The 17,087-nt window shown below is 37.7% G+C and overlaps 1 protein-coding gene across 10 annotated transcripts in view; it reads left to right on the forward strand.

Moving 5' to 3' along the window:
• The window catches only part of LOC112642495 (BEN domain-containing protein 5), a 1,368,880-nt gene that overhangs the window by 384,836 nt on the left and 966,957 nt on the right, over positions 1-17,087 (forward strand). For 6 of the 10 annotated variants that reach the window (XM_049094507.1, XM_049094503.1, XM_049094505.1 and 3 more), the window contains exon 4: positions 64-240. The exons of 3 other annotated variants lie outside the window; for them this stretch is intronic. In XM_049094507.1, the coding sequence (XP_048950464.1) occupies positions 64-240 (177 nt within the window). Of the gene's footprint in view, positions 1-63; positions 241-17,087 lie in introns of those variants that run through there. One more of the 10 variants, XM_049094506.1, reaches the window with a different exon arrangement.

The following is a 17,087-nucleotide window of genomic DNA, read 5'->3' on the forward strand; positions in this document are numbered from 1 at the left end:
TTTATTTTATTTTATTTTATTTTATTTTATTTTAAAAAATATTTTTTTATTTATTTATGATAGTCACAGAGAGAGAGAGAGAAAGAGAGGCAGAGACACAGGCAGAGGGAGAAGCAGGCTCCATGCACCGGGAGCCCAACGTGGGATTCGATCCCGGGTCTCCAGGATCGCGCCCTGGGCCAAAGGCAGGCGCTAAACCACTGTGCCACCCAGGGATCCCAACATCTGAATTTTATAATGGTAACGTCAACCACTTCTTCCCCCAGCTCTATTGAAGTATAAATGACAAGAATTTAAAATGTGACAGTATATTTTAAGAGTGACAAGTATATTTATAGTGTCCATGTGATGATTTGATATATATCTATACATTGTGAAATAACTCCCATAACCAAAGTTAATGAACACATCTATTATCCCACAGTTAACATTTGGGGTGGTGGTGGTGAAAGTGCTTTAGATAAACTGCCAGCAGATTTCAGGTATACAATGCAGTATTATTAACTGTGGTCACTATGCTGTACTGGATTTTCAGAACATAATCCTCTTCTAACTGAAACTTTGTTCCCACCCAACATTGTTCCCATTTCCCTTTCTCTTCAGTTCCTGACAGCCACCATTCTATTCAGTTTATTTGAGTTCCCATAGGCATTAAAGGACTCTCCAGTGAAATGACTCCTTGCTAGAAAGAGTGTTTTCCTTTTCCAGGGTCAGGTATTATTTCTTTCATTGATTTTTGATTATTACAGGACATCTGTGAACAGAGAAGAGTCTTATGAAGAGTCTGCATAGACTTTTCATTTCTGGTAGATGTATCATTCCTGGCCAGACCAACCACACTATCTCTTATCTCTGCACCATCTCTCCTTCCCCACTGCTTCCCACTCAGATTCCTGTTCTCTTTAATTTCAGTTCAGGAAGTAGCTGCTATGAGCAAGGATTTAGAAGACAAATGCCAACTGCCCTTGCCTAGCTATATAATCTTGAAAAAGTCATTTTCCTAATATTCTTGAGTCTTTGTTTCTTCTTTTATAAAATGGATAATGATTCTACCCTTTAAGGGTCATTTTAAGAATTAAATGAGTAAATGTATTTGAAGCACATTGCGTAGGATCTAACTTTTGTTATGTACTCAATAAAAGTTAGTTATTTCCTTTCTCCTTAATCTGGACTTTTACAAATACCCACCCCCCCAAGCTTCTTGAAGATGCATGATGTCACCCTCTTGTTTTTGCCTTTTTTGTCGAACCTAGCACCATGTGTATGTTAAGCATGTGGCATCACTTTGGTTTTCCCTCTGTGTCCTCCAGTCATATTGAACTTATTCCAGCTTCTTGAATGTCCCCTGTTCTCTCCTTCCTCTGGGTCCTCCAAAACGTAATTCATTCTACTGAAGATGTTTTTTTTATCTTCTTCTTCTGATTTTGAATAAATTTATCTAATGTTGACTTGAGATGACTGTTCTTCAGAAAAGAATTCCTTAACCCTCCAAACTAAATTAAGGGCCTCCTTTTTAGTTTTCTTTTCACCTCCTGTACTTTTTCTTTTCAGCATTTTGCCCTCTTGCAATAATTTCATCAATTGAAATTATTCATATAATGTCTTTATTTATTATAAGGCTGTAAAGAGAGCCTTTTAGGTAGAGATAGTGTTTATTTTGATCAGTGTTTCTTTAATGCCTAGCATAGTACCTAGGATGATGGGATGTATAAATGATTCTTAGTTGATTGACTTTTAATATTATTCAGATGAAGATTGGTGCCACCTGAATAGGGCAGTATGCACATCATAGTTCTAGGACATTAGATAGATGTCCAGTATAGTAATTGGTACTTAATAAATATTTGATAAATAATGATTTAAATCTGGGTTATGAGAAAAACAGGATTGAATGCACTTTAATATGCACACTTGCTTTTCATTTTTTTAAAAGCTGTCTTTGTTTTGTTAAGGAATTATTACCCAAATTGCTAGCTAGATAGAATATTAGTCAGAGAGCTATTAATGATTATGAAAAGCCCTTTATTATACTCTTTGCCCCTTTAAGAGAGTCACAATGAGTATGGGCATTTTTAAGGGTTTGAGAAGTCTGCTACTAAAGAAAATGGGCTAACATTGCTTCATCCAGTATTTCCAAAATGTTTTTCAACACAGGTACCCTTTTTGCCCAAAAACCTATTAACATTTAGTGTAATATAAGCCATGTAGGAAACACTGACTTAGGGAGTAGCATAATTTTCTCCTTTCTCCTTCATTTTAAATAGCCCAACTAAGTTATTTAAATGTTCAAAACTTTTAACTAAATAGAAAATAGATGCCTCTCACTAACATACTCAGAAACTCTAGAATGATTAAAGTTTTCATCTTAAAGATCCTTTGAAGTATAAATGAAGTTGATGTGTGATATTACATATGAAGAAGTACAAAAACATTTCCTGCAGGAGTATACCATGCTGGGAAAAGTCACAAGCTCCTTAAGCAGACAGCTTGGGCATGATCCTGGCTTCACTACTGTGGGATTTTGGTCAAAATTCTGGCCCACTACCTGTGGGATTTTGGTCAAAATTCTCTTGCTTTCTGTATTTGGCAACCACCTCACTTTATATGGTGAGGTTACAAACTAGAGTGGCGATTTGCGAATAGAGAGGAAGGACAAAGATGAAAGATCGTGGGAGGGCCCAAGTGTCTGTCTGGGAAATGAGAATCCAGTTTTCAGTTCTCCAGGCTGAGATGCTCTGGGAAAAATAGTTGGATTTGTAGAAGGAAAACATCACTATGTAATCTTGTTAGGACTGTGACATATTTACATACTTAGTGAAATAAAAAATATTTTGTTGCTGACAAAAGCTGTATTTGTATCTTTGGTTTTTTTCTCAAATCATACATTCTAAAACTTGTTTTCTCTTGCTCACTTGTGCTATGAAGTAATTGCATATCAAATGAGTATTCAAATAAAAGAAGTCACCTATAATGTCCTAAAAAGAACACTACCCCCCCAAAAAGGAAAAGGTCCCAAATCTCTGCTTTGAATGTGTCATTCTTTTCTCTAAATTTCAGTGACTCTCTTTAGCCTGCAGCAATGTTTCTAAAATGGTGTTCTTTGGAGCACAGGGTGATTTTTAGGTGTTCCTCAAAAATAGTGTTTTGTAGACAAACAGGTTAAGAAAATGCAGCTTTGAATAAAGCTTAAAACTACTCTACTATACACATTAAAAAATTATTAATCATTTAATTAAAAAAACATGAGCAAGGAACAAAATTCAGAAGGTATGAAATAGTATATGAAGAAAAGTAGGTTTCCTGTCTCTCTTGTCCTCTAGTTATCCCATTCTCCCCGAAGGCAACCAATGATAGGAGTTTCTTATATATCCTTTTGGATATGTTTGTATATAAGTATACACATTTATGGTTTTCTCTTCTGTGTTACTGTTTAATGTAATACTGAACATCTTATTCTTACCCTTTCTCTTTTTTCTTCATCTAGCAAGTCATATTGTAGAGAATAGTAATAGCATTTATAGATCACTTACTATGAGCTAACACTCTCTGAAGGAATTTACCTGTAAATATCCATTGAATAATCATAGCTATGTGAGATATATATTATCTTATCCCCATTTTACAAATAAGGAAACAGGAACAGAGAGGTTATGTGACTCTCATTACGTTGTAGAACTGAGTTCAAATAGGGACAGTTTGGCTCTAGAACCTTTGCTTTCAACGCTTATACCTTTCTACCATGATGTCTAAGTAAATTAGTTTGGATTATTTTTAAATGATATTCCCATTGGTGTTCATTACAGGAGTGCATTATAATTTATTTAATCATTTCTTTATGTGTGGATACTTGTATTATCTATTTTACATTATAAGGAATGCTGCAGGGAGTATTCCTTTTTTTAATTATAAAATTTCTGCACCTTTATTTTTTCTTTAATTCTTTTTTGTTTGTAGCACATTGAAATGTGAACAATAAAGTTCACATTTTTGATTGAAGACATTAGTACAATTTACTTTTTTCCCTCAAGTACATTTTCTGAGATGTATGATTACATTTATTTAATTATATAATGTTTTTAGTTGTTATAAAATATTCTCTTTTTTGTATATTTTTTATTGGAGTTCGATTTGCCAACATATAGTATATAACACCCAGTGCTCATCCCATCAACTGCCTGCCTCATTGCCCACCACCCAGTCACCCTGTCCCCCCACTTACCTCCCCTTCCACTACCCCTTGTTTATTTCCCAGTTAGGAGTCTCTCCTGTTTTATGACCCTCTCTAATATTTCCAACTCATTTTTTCTCCTTTCCCCTTTATTCCCTTTCACTATTTTTTATCTTCCCTGTATGAATGAAACCATATGATGTTTGTCCTTCTCTGACTGACTTATTTCACTCAGCATAATACCCTCCAGTTCCATCCACGTCGAACCAAATGATGGGTATTTGTCATTTCTAATTGCTGAGTAATATTCCATTGTACACATACACCACATCCTCTTTATCCATTCATTTTTCCATGGACACCGAGGCTCCTTCCACAGTTTGGCTATTGTGGACATTGCTGCTATGAACATTGGGGTGCAGGTGTCTCGGTATTTCATTGCCTCTGTATCTTTGGGGTAAATCCCCAGCAGTGCAGTTGCTGGGTCGTAGGGCAGGTCTATTTTCAACTCTTTGAGGAACCTCCACACAGTTTTCCAGAGTGGTTGCATCAGTTCACATTCCTACCAACAGTGCAAGAGTGTTCCCCTTTCTCCACATCCTCTCCAACATTTGTTGTTTCCTGTCTTGTTAATTTTCCCCATTCTCACTGGTGTGAGGTGGTATCTCATTGTGGTTCTGATTTGTATTTCCCTGATGGCAAGTGATGCAGAGCATTTTCTCATGTGCGTGTTGGGCATGTGTATGTCTTCTTTGGTGAAATTTCTGTTCATGTCTTTTGCCCATTTCATGATAGGATTGTTTGTTTCTTTGCTGTTGAGTTTAATAAATTCTTTATAGATCTTGGATACTAGCCCTTTATCTGATAAATCATTTGCAAATATCTTCTCCCATTCTGTAGGTTGTCTTTTAGTTTTGTTGACTGTTTCTTTGCTGTGCAGAAGCTTTTTATCTTAAGTCCAAATAATTCATTTTTGCTTTTGTTTCCCTTGTCTTCGTGGATATATCTTGCAAGAAATTGCTGTGGCCAAGTTCAAAAAGAGTGTTGCCTGTGTTCTCCTCTAGAATTTTGATGGATTCCTGTCTCACATTTAGATCCTTCATCCATTTTGAGTTTATTTTTTTGTATGGTGTAAGAGAATGGTCTGGTTTCATTCTTCTGCACGTGGTTGTCCAATTTTCCCAGCCCCATTTATTGAAGACACTGTCCTTTTTCCAGTGGATAGTCTTCCTGCTTTGTTGAATATTAGTTGACCATAGAGTTGAAGGCCCATTTCTGGGTTCTCTTTTCTGTTCCATTGATCTGTGTGTCCGTTTTTCTGCCAGTGCCACAAGGTCTTGATGCTCACAGCTTTGTAGTACAACTTTAAATCCAGCATTGTGATGCCCCCGGCTCTGGTTTTCTTTTTCAATATTCCCCTGGATATTTGGGGTCTTCTCTGATTCCACACAAATCTTAAGATGATTTGTTCCAACTCTCTGAAGAAAGTCCATGGTATTTTGATAGGGATTGCATTAAATGTGTGAATTGCCCTGGGTAGCATAGAAATTTTCACAATATTAATTCTGCCAATCCATGAGCATGGAATATTTTTCCATCTCTTTGTGGCTTCCTCAATTTCTTTCAGAAGTATTCTGTAGTTTTTAGGGTATAGATCCTTTACCTCTTTGGTTAGGTTTATTCCTGTATCTTATGCTTTTGGGTGCAATTGTAAATGGGATTGACTGCTTAATTTCTCTTTCTTTAGTCTCATTGTTAGTGTATAGAAATGCAAATGATTTTTGGGCATTGATTTTGTATCCTGCCACACTGCTGAATTGCTGTATGAGTGCTAGCAATCTTGGGGTGGAGTCTTGAGGGTTTTCTATGTACAGTATCATGTCATCTGTGAAGTGGGAGAGTGGACTTCTTCTTTACCAATTTGAATGCCTTCTAATTTTTTTGGTTGTCTGATTGCTGAGACTAGGACTTCTAGTACTATGTTGAATAGCAGTGGTGAGAGTGGACATCCCTGTCCTGTTCCTGATCTTAGGGGAAAGGCTCCCAGTGCTTCCCCACTGAGAATGATATTGGCTGTGGGCTTTTCGTAGATGGCTTTTAAGATGCTGAGGAATTTTCCCTCTATATCTCCACTCTAAAGAGTTTTGATCAGGAATGGATTCTATATTTTGTCAAACGCTTTCTCTCCATCTATTGAGAGGATCATATGGTTCTTGTTTTACTCTTGTTGGTATGATTTATCACGTTGATTGCTTTACGAGCGTTGAACCATCCTTGCATCCTGGGGATAAATCCCACTTGGTCATGGTGAATAATCTTCTTAATGTACTGTTGGATCCTATTGGCTAGGATCTTTTGAGAATTTTTGCATCTCTGTTCATCAGGGATATTGGTCTATAATTCTCCTTTTTGGTGGGGTCTTTGTCTGGTTTTGGAATTAAGGTGATGCTGGCCTCATAGAACAAGTTTAGGAGTATTCCATCCCTTTCTATCTTTCTGAACAGCTTTAGTAGAATAAGTATTGTTTCTTGTTTAAACGTTTGATAGAATTCCCCTGGGAAGCGATCTGGCCCTGGACTTTTGTATCTTGGGAGGTTTTTGATGACTGCTTCAATTTCCTCCCTGATTATTGGCCTGTTGAGGTTTTCTATTTCTTCCTGTTCCAGTTTTGGTAGTTTGTGGTTTTCCAGAAATGCATCCATTTCTTCTAGATTGTCTAATTTATTGGGGTATAGCTGCTCATAATACGTTTTTAAAATTGTTTTTATTTCCTTGATATTGGTTGTGATCTGTCCTTTTTCATTCATGATTTTATTAATTTGAGTCTTTTTTGTTTTTAATAAGGCTGGCTAATGGTTGATCAATCTTATTAATTCTTTCAAAGCACCAACTCCTGGTTTTGTTGCTGTTCTACAGTTCTTCTGGTCTCGATTTCATTGAGTTCTGCTCGAAGCTTTATTAAATTTCTTCTTCTGCTTCCTGTAGGTTTTATTTGCTATTCTTTCTCTAGTTCCTACAGGTGCAAGGTTAGCTTGTGCATTTGAGTTTTTCCCAATTTTTTGAGGGTTGCTTATATTGCTATGTATTTCCCTCCCAGGACTGCTTTTACTGTGTCCCAAAGATTTTGAAGGGTTGTTTCTTCAATTTCATTAGTTTCCATGAATCTTTTTAATTCTCTAATTTCTTGGTTTATCCTTTCATCTTTTAGCAGGATGCTCTTTAGCCTCCACATGTTTGAGTTTCTTCCAAGTGTCTTCTTGTGATTGAGTTCAAGTTTCAAAGCATTGTGTTCTGAAAATATGCAGGGGACAATCCCAATCTTTTGGTATTGGTTGAGACCTGATTTGTGACCCAGTATGTGGTCTATTCTGGAGAAAGTTCCATGTGCTCTTGAGAAGAATATGTATTCAGTTGCATTTGGATGCAAAGTTCTGTATATATCTGTGAAATCCATCTGGTCCAGTGTATCGTTTAAAGCTCTTGTTTCTTTTGTGATGTTGTGCTTAGAAGATCTGTCATTTGCAGAATGTGCTGTGTTGAAATCTCCTACTAATAGTGTATTATGTAAGTATGTCTTAACTTTGGTTATTAATTGATTGATATACTTGTAGCTCCAATATTAGGGGCATAGATATTCATGATTGTTAGGTCTTCTTGTTGGAAAGACCCTTTAAGTATGATATAGTGTCCCTCTTTATCTCTTACTACAGTATTTATGATAAACTTTAATTTATCTGATATGAGGATTGCTACCACTGCTTTCTTTGATGACCATTTGAATGGTAAATTGTTCTCCAATCTTCTGTTTTCAGGCTGTGGGTGTCCTTAGGTCTCAAATAAGACTCTTGTAGATAGCAAATTGATGGGTCTTGCTTTTTTATCCAGTCTGAAACTCTGCATTTTTTGATGGGCTCATTTAGCCCATTCACGTGTAGAGTTACTATTGAAAGATATAGTGTCATCATAATACCTATTCAGTCCTTATTTTTGTGGCTTATTTCTTTGGGCTTCCTCTTTCTTTTACAGAGTCCCCCTTAATATTTCTTGCAGAGCTGGTTTGGTGGTCACATATTCTTTCAGTTTCTACCTATCTTGGAAGTTCTTTATCTCTCCTTCTATTCTGAATGGGAGCCTTGCTAAATAAAGTATCTTGGCTGCATGTTTTTCTCATTTAGGACCCTGAATATATCCTGCCATCCCTTTTTGGCCTGCCAGGTCTCTGTGGAGATTTCTGCTGTTAATCTAATATTTCTCCCCATATAAGTTAGGGATCTCTTGTCTCTAGCTGGTTTAAGGATTTTCTCTTTATCTTTGGAATTTGCAAGTTTCACTATTGAATGTTGAGGTATTTAATGGTTTTTATGGATTTTTTTTGGGGGGGGACTTCTCTGTCTCCTGGATCTGAATGCCTGTTTCCCTCCCCAAATTTAGGGAAGTTCTCAGCTATGATTTGGTCAAATATGGTTTCTGGCCATCTGTCCCTCTCGGCACTCTCTGGAACCCCAATTATATGTAGATTTTTCCTTCTGAGGCTATCATTTATTTCCTTTAACCTTTCCTAATGGTCTTTTGTTTTTCTCTTTTTTCCTCAGCTTCCTTCCTTGCCATCAACTTATCTTCTATCTCACTCACTCTTTATTCTACCTCATTAACCTCCTTGTTAGGACCTCCAGTTTGGATTGCATCTCCTTGAATTGATTTTTAATTTCCACCTGATTAGATCTAAATTCTGCAGTCATGAAGTCTTTTGAATCTCTTATGCTTTTTTTCCAGAGCCACGAGTAGCTTTTTAATTGTGCTTCTGGGGGATCCCTGGGTTGCTCAGCAGTTTAGCGCCTGCCTTCAGCCCAGGGCGTGATCCTGGAGACCTGGGATCGAGTCCCATATTGGGATCCCTGCATGGAGCCTGCTTCTCCCTCTGCCTCTGTCTCTGCCTCACTCTCTCTCTGTCTCTCATGAATAAATAAATAACATCTTTTAAAAAAAATATGCTTCTGAATTGGCTTTCTGACATCAAATTGTAATCCAAATTCTGTAACTCTGTGGCAGAGAGTACTATTTCTGATTCTTTCTTTTGTGGTGAGTTCTTCCTGCTAGTCATTTTACTCAGTGCAGAGTGGCTGTATAAGCAGGCTGCGTCAAAAATATCGACCATGACCTAAGTAAATTTCACCCTAGATAATTCTGACGAGGTCAGAGACTAGAAATTGAAAACAAAGATCAGAATAAAATGAAACAAAAGGACCACTAAAGTGAAAAAGAAATTTTAAAACAAAGTCGTAAAAAATAAAAGCCCAAGAATCCCCAAGAAGAAGAAGAAAAAAGAAAAGAGACAAAAAGAAGCGAGAAAAAGCAAATGTAAGGAAGAAACAAAAAGAGAAAAATGGGGGGTACTGGGAGATGGTGGTGGTGACAAAGTTGTAGGGGAGGGGGAATGTAGTCCTCCAGAGGGGTCCTAGAGGTTGATCCTCTTGTTTCTGAGTGTATTAAATTCTGTATGTTAGAAGGTGCTCAGTCCCAAATTTTTATAAACCAGAAATACTTGGAGAGAGCCCCACCACTGACCACCAAAACATAAACGAAATAGAAGAAGAGGCAGAATGGGAATGAGGAAACTCACAGAATGAACCAGCATGGAATACCACTTGGTTCTGGGTGCATGCCTGTCATGTTTCAGAAGGTATTAACTTCCACCATTGTAGAACAAAATGAGGCAGAGACAACGAAAAACACAAAACAAACAAACAAAAAACCATATCAAGTTTGTATATCTCCCAAACTTAAGTTGAGTATTTTGACGGGAATCTAGAAGTGGAAAATATATCTAGGACCTGTAATTGTAGAAATATGAAAGTTCAAAAGGAAGAAACTTAAATATGAAGAGGTGGTAACATATTGTAGATAAGGTGGGAAAAGAAAAAAAATGATAATTTACAGTCTGATAAAAAAATGAGTTATACTGAGAAAAGGAAGAAAAAAAAATAGGAGGGGAACCTCTGGTTCTACATACTGTAAATTCCTTGACTTCCCCTGGAGCTTTCCAGCGCTGCTTGGTCAAGAGCTTTCTCTTCCCCTGTCCTTCCAGCTGGTGTGTGTGTGGGGGGGGGGGGGCTGCTGTGCTGATTCTCAGGCGTGTGCACCTGGGGGAGCTGCCCCCCCCCCCACCGCCGGGTGCCGGGCTCAGTGGGGGCTGTTGACCCCCTGAGGCCCCTGTTCCCTGGTGGCCCCACCTCTCCCAGGCACAGGGTGACACCAGGAGGAACACCACCACTGCCCGGGCCAGGTCTCCGGCCTTGAGTCAGCTCCCCCAGTAACCACCGTAGCTCCCAGTCCGCACTGCCCTGGGTGCTCACAGCGGGGCGCTGACCTGCACAGCTGGGGGCGCCCGGGGGCAGGAGCATCCTCGCTGTCCTGGGCCCTCCCCGCGCCGCCCGTCCCGGGGGAAGCGCAGCGTCCGGGGCTGTGTGCCCCTGGGGTCCGGGGCCTGCGCCTCTGGAATCGCGCTCTCGGGGCCACGGCACTGAAGGCACCAGGGCGCAGCCCCCTCTGCCCGGAGCCCCCCGACCCACCGGCTTCTCCCAGAGGCCCCGCCCGGGCTCTCAGCCCATTACGGAGCTCGGCCGCGGTGTGGGCGGCTCTGCCCCAGCGCCCCTCCTCTCCTAGTGACCCCGGGAGACGGAGGCCCCCGCCCCCGCCCCCCGAGGTGCTGCCGGGTTCCCTGCTGAGCGCCCTTCCCTGGGGGGTGAGATCCGGTGCGGGTTTTGAAAGTTCCCGCTTCTCGGGGGCGGGGCTCTCCTGTCCCAGGCCCCCCCCCCGCCTTCCTACCTTGTTAGAGGCCAACACCCTTCTCTCTGGAGCGTCTGCCTGTTCCCTGTCTACATCTCAGGTCGGATTCGTAGGTGTACGGAATGGTTTGTTATCTAGGTAAGTCGGTGGGGCGGGGGTCTTGGGGACGCCACTCCTCTGCCATCTGGCCCCACCTCCTCCGCATTGAGTATTATTGAACAAAAGTGATTTTATACATGACCAGGTATATCTGTAGGATAACCTTGTAGAAGTAGAATTACTGTATTAAAGAATAGGTAGATTTTTAATTATTATAAATGTAGTCAAATTACCTTCCATGAGGATTATATTTGGTTGTATTTGGTAACGTTTCCTTTTTTAAGTAAAAAATGATAGACTCTCAACATTTATTTCTCATAAGCATTTATCCTTCCAGCAAGTATCACACCAAGAAGGGGGGCTATTGGAGCAGTCTGCCTTGTTTCAGACAATACAGAGGTACATTTTCTAAAGATAATTCTAAACTATAATAAAGCAGACTAAAAGTCCACTTTTTATTTGCATAGTAAGCTGACAATTCTTTCTTTCTTTCTTTCTTTCTTTCTTTCTTTCTTTCTTTCTTTCTTTCTTTCTTTCTTTCTTCCTTCCTTCCTTCCTTCCTTCCTTCCTTCCTTCCTTCCTTCCTTCCTTCCTTTCTTTAAGGGAGAGAAAGAGAGAGCAAGCAAGCAAAGAGTGGCAGAGGGAGAGAGAATCCTAAGCAGCCTCCACACTCAATGCATAGAACCCAATGTGGGGCTTAATTTCTTGACCTTATGATCATAACCTGAGCCAGTATCAAGAGTCAGATGCTTAACTGACTGAGCCACCCAGGTGCCCCTTAATTAGTAACTCTAAACACAGTTAGTGACAAAATATTCCTTGTTGCCCAAAGAGACTGCTTCTGTCATACTGCTTCACTTAGCATAACCACTGCTTCCACCAACTGTGTGTGGTTGTGAATTTTCAAGCTACTATAATTAAATTTCAGTTCATTTTTCCTGTTTTAGTGTTTTAAAAAATTATATTGGACCACACTTCACATGCAATAAAATTTACATTTTTAATGTATACAATTGGGGGAAGCAGAAATAAGGGGATATTGTTTAATGGACTGAGTTTATTCCATCATTTCAGCCAGTCATATCATTTTGTGTATTGGAGGACCATGGTCTCTAAGAATACAGTTCAGTGTTTGACTTTTTCCCTGCCCCCAGCATCTGATCATAAGCTAGGAAAAAATTGGCATCTCATGTGTGTTATCTTTTGTGGTATCTGAAGATATGGTTGTATCCATAATCAAGCATATAAATAAATATGCATGTGTAGGACATTAAAATAAAATACACAACTTAATATAGTTATTTTAAAAAATAAGTCATCAGTGATCACCACAATTCACTTTTAGAATATTCCTGCTAACCTGAAAAGTTTCCTAATGCCCATTTGCAGTTAATAACCATTCCTATGCCTATTCCTAAAGAACTGCAGATTTGCTTTATGTCTCTATAATTGTCTTTTTTGGGGGTATTTTACATAAATGGAGTTATTTAATAGGTAATATTTTGCATCTCACTTTTTTTCACTTAGGTTAATGTTTTCAGGGTTCATCTACTGTATCATGTATCAATAGTTAATTCCTTTTTATTTTTGAATAGTAATGCATGGAATGGATATCTGATGTTTTCTTCATTTGTTTAGCAGCTAGCACACATTTGGATTGTTATAAGGTTTTTGGCTAATATGAATAATATTTCTGTAAACATTCTGAGGAATCTGGCTTCAAGCCAGAATCCTATGTGTGATCTTTCAGGCCTGACCTTAAGCAAATGTAAGGGTGTACTTGGCAGGCCTCATGGCGGGGAGGTGTCCTTCCCTCAATAGATTCTGTGCACAGCAAGGGCATTGTAGTATTCTGGAGAGAGTTGCTCAAGGGCTCAACTTCCCAAAGCTATGTTTATAGACATAACTGACTTCATAGTCAAGGAACCTCCATTAGGAATTCTTATCATATATGAAATTTAAGAAACAAAACAGATGAACATAGGAGAAAGGAAAAAAAAGTCCTTTTTTTTTTTTTAATTCTGCTTGGTTAACATATTGATTTCAGGAGTAGAATTTAGTGATTCATCACTTACATATAATACTTAGTGTTCTTCCCAAGTAGTACCCTCCTTAATGCCCATCACCCATTTAACTTGTTCTCTAACTGACCTCCCCTTCACCAACCCTCAGTTTATTCTCTATATTTAAGAGTCTCTTATGTTTTGCTTCCCTCTGTTTTTATCTTTTTTTATTTTTCCTTCTCTTCCCCTATGCTCATCAGTTCTGTTTCTTAAATTCCACATATGAGTGAAATCATGTGATATTTTTCTCTGACTTATTTCACTTAGCCTAATACACTGTAGTTCCATCCACATTTTTGCAAATGGCAAGATTTAATTCTTTTTGATTGCTGAGTAATATTCCATGATATCTATCTATCTATCTATCTATCTATCTATCTATCATCTGTCTAGATATATAAATATATATTGCATATCATCTTTATCCTTTCATCAGTCAGTGGAGTTTTGGGCTCTTTCCATAATTTGGCTATTTTGCTAGTGCTGCATTGGATGAATGTGCCACTACCAGCATTTTTTTATTCTTTGGATAAATACCTAATAGTGCAATCACTGGATGGTAGGGTAGCTCTATTTTTAACTTTTTGAGGAACCTCCATAGTGTTTTCCAGAATCGCTGCAACAGTTTGCATTCCCACCAACAGTGAAAAAGGGTTCCAGAAAAGGAATCTTTCTTATCAGAAGCTGATAAGAGGTTCCCAGGAGCCTTGCTGAGACCTCCTTATTAGGATAAGACTTTTCTTCACTGACTCAATACTTTTATATTCTCAGCCCTCCTCCTTTCCCTTCCCTAGGTTCTTCCATAAAAGGCAAGAGATTTTTGTTGGAGACTCCTTGGCAGTGAGATGATTTCTCCCTTCTAGGGTGCATATTTTCACCTATTGTTATTCCCTGGGGTAAGAAATGGAACAGTGGGCAGCCAGCGCCTCTCCTTTTGACTGCCTTTTTTTATTAAATTTTTCTTTTAGCACATAAGAAAACTTTAGCCATATTTATTTTTCGTATATATCTTTATTGGCATTATTGTCTCCACAGGCATGAAAAACTAGGGTATAGATGCTTACATATTCACAATGACATTGGAATATGTTGCTAGTAACTGTATTAGTTTCCTAAAGTTTCTTTTGGCTTCTTGTTTGCCTCCTTGCACTAAGTAAAAGCCTATTTGTTGCTTTTAGTTTGGATCGTTGTCCTAATTTACCCCTCTACATTGGGGTAGATGTATTGGGTAATGTATTGGTAGTTCAATACATTCTTGTGTACATCTTTGTGAGGACATATACTTTTATTTCTCTTAAATAGATATCTAGAAGTGAAATTCCTGTGTCTTATAGTAAATTTGTATTTTGCTTTTTAAGTCACTTCCAAAATGATTTCCAGAGTGACAGTACTGCTTTTCATTGCCAACCAATAATGTATGAAGTTTTTACTTTCTCCTTATTTTCACCAACACTTACTGTCTTTTTGAATATTAGCCACTGAGTCTTATAGAAAATTTATTCTGGGGATCCCTGGATGGCTTAGTGGTTTTGCACCTGCCTTCAGCCCAGAGCATGATCCTGAAGTCCCGGGATCAAGTCCCACATCAGGCTCCCTGCATGGAGCCTGCTTCTCCCTCTGCCTATGTCTCTGCCTTTCTCTCTCTCTCTCTCTGTCTCTCATGCATAAATAAATAAAATATTTTTAAAAAGAAAATTTATCCTACTTTTAGAGAAGATTTTAAATCAAATTGATTTCTTATTGTGATTGTAATTTGCATTTCCTTAATTATTAGGCCTGTTGAGCACTTTTTCATGTACTTCTTAGCCATTTGTATATCTTCTTTGCTGAAATATCTTTTGAAATCTTCTGCCCATTTTTAAATAGATTTGACTACAAATTGAGTTGAAATAATTCCTTAAATATTCTGGATAATAATCTATTATCAGGGATGCCTGGGTGGGTCACCGGTTAAGCGTGTGCTGTCAGCTCAGGGCATGATCCTGGAGACCCGGAATCGAGTACCACATTGGGCTCCCTGCATGGAGTCTGCTTCTCCCTCTGCCTGTGTCTCTGCCTCTCTCTCTGTGTGTCTCTCATGAAGAAATAAATAAAATCTTTAAAAATAATCCATTATCAATTTGCAATTATTTTTCTCTCAGTTTTATATTGGGTTTATCTTTTCATTTCTATATTACATTTGAAGTAGAAAAGTTTTGAATTTTGGAAAAGTACAATTTATTTTTTCTTTTATAGGTTGTTTTTGGTGTCACATCCAAGGATTCTTTCCTAGCCCAAGATTATGTTTCCTGTAAGAGTTTTAAAGTTTTAAGTCTTAGGTAGAAGTATTTGATCCAGTTTGTGGTAACTTGTGTGTGTGATATTAGATAAAGATATAAATTTCTTTTTCTGAATGTAGGTATCTATTCGGTCCAGCATCACCTATCAAAAGATTATATTTTTCACATTGAAGTTTCTTGACACATTTGCTGAAAATCAGCTACTTTACATGTATGGTTTTATTTCTGAACTCTCAATCTTGTTTATAGATCTATATGCCTATCCTACTCCTAATACACCAGTCTTGGTTAATGTAACTTTAAGTTTTGAAATTAGGTAATGTCAATTCCCAGAAGTATTTTTTTAAAAATTGTTCTAGCTGTTGTAGGTTCTCTGCATTTTGATATAAATATTTGGGTCATCTTGTCATTTTTAGCAAAAAGCCTGCTAGGCTTTTGATAGTTATTATGTCGAATTTATAGATCAGTTTGGGAAAAATTGCCATCTTAATAACATTGAGCCTTCTAATTTACATACATGGACTATCTCCCCTCTTATTTAGATTGTATTTAATTTATCTCAGTTGTGTTTGTTAGGTTTTGGTGTATAAATTTTACATTTCTTTCATTAAACTTATTTTTATTATATTATTGAATAATATGTAATATATGCAATTAACCAATCTGTTTATTTTACTGGCTAGAATGGAATTGAAATGACAGAAGTAAACATCATGTTTTTGATCCTGACCTTAGGGAGAAAGATTTTACTCTTTTGCCATTAATTATCTGAGCTAGGAGGTGGGTTTTTTTCTAGTTGTATTGTGAAATGATTAACATATATTACTATATCAATTTAAGGTGTATGACAGTGGTTTGATTTATATTTTGTGAAGTGATTACCAAAATAGGTTAGTTGACATCTACTATGTCATACAGATACAATAGGAAAAAAAAAGAAGAAAGTCATTTTTCCTTAAGATGAGAACTCAGAGGATCTACTCTCTTACCAAATTATAAAGTACAACATGATGACTATAGTTTACACTGCTATACGGTATATAGGAAGTTGTTAAGAAATAGGATTTTTGTTGTTGTTTTTGTTTTTATTTTTAGAGAGAGGAGTGGCGGCGGGAGGGGCAGAAAGAGAGAGATAGTATCCTAAACTGGCTCCCCACCAAGCATGGAATCCAATGAGGGCCTTAATCTCACGACTCTTATATCATGACCCGAGCCGAAATCAGGAGTCAGATACTTAGACACCCAGGTGCCCCCCAAAATAGGTTCTTATAGATGCCCTTCATCAGGTGGAAAAAGTCTCCTTCTATTCTTCATTTTGAGTGTATTTATGATTATTTGGCATTCAGCTTTTAGGAGTATCTAAGTATCTTTATTTTATGAAGTTTTTTAATTCTTGCAATTTTAGTTAATTTTGCTATTTTTTGCCATAATTCTTCATGGTTATTTTTAAGTGATTGATCCACCATATTTACTATATTGTTAAATTTTCCAGCGAGATTTTTATTTTCATATCTTTTCTTGTTATTAATTAGTACCATTCCTTTTCAGCTTAAATAAATCCTTTAACATTTTTTCTAAGATTGGTTTATTCATGATGAACTTTTGCATATGTGGAAAACTCTTAATTTCTTCAGTTCTGAATGATATCCTCTCTGGGTAGAGAAGTCTTGGTCGGAAATTTTTTCGTTTTTT

The sequence above is a fragment of the Canis lupus genome, chromosome 15 (genome assembly GCF_003254725.2).
Source record: "Canis lupus dingo isolate Sandy chromosome 15, ASM325472v2, whole genome shotgun sequence".
NCBI lineage: Eukaryota > Metazoa > Chordata > Mammalia > Carnivora > Canidae > Canis > Canis lupus.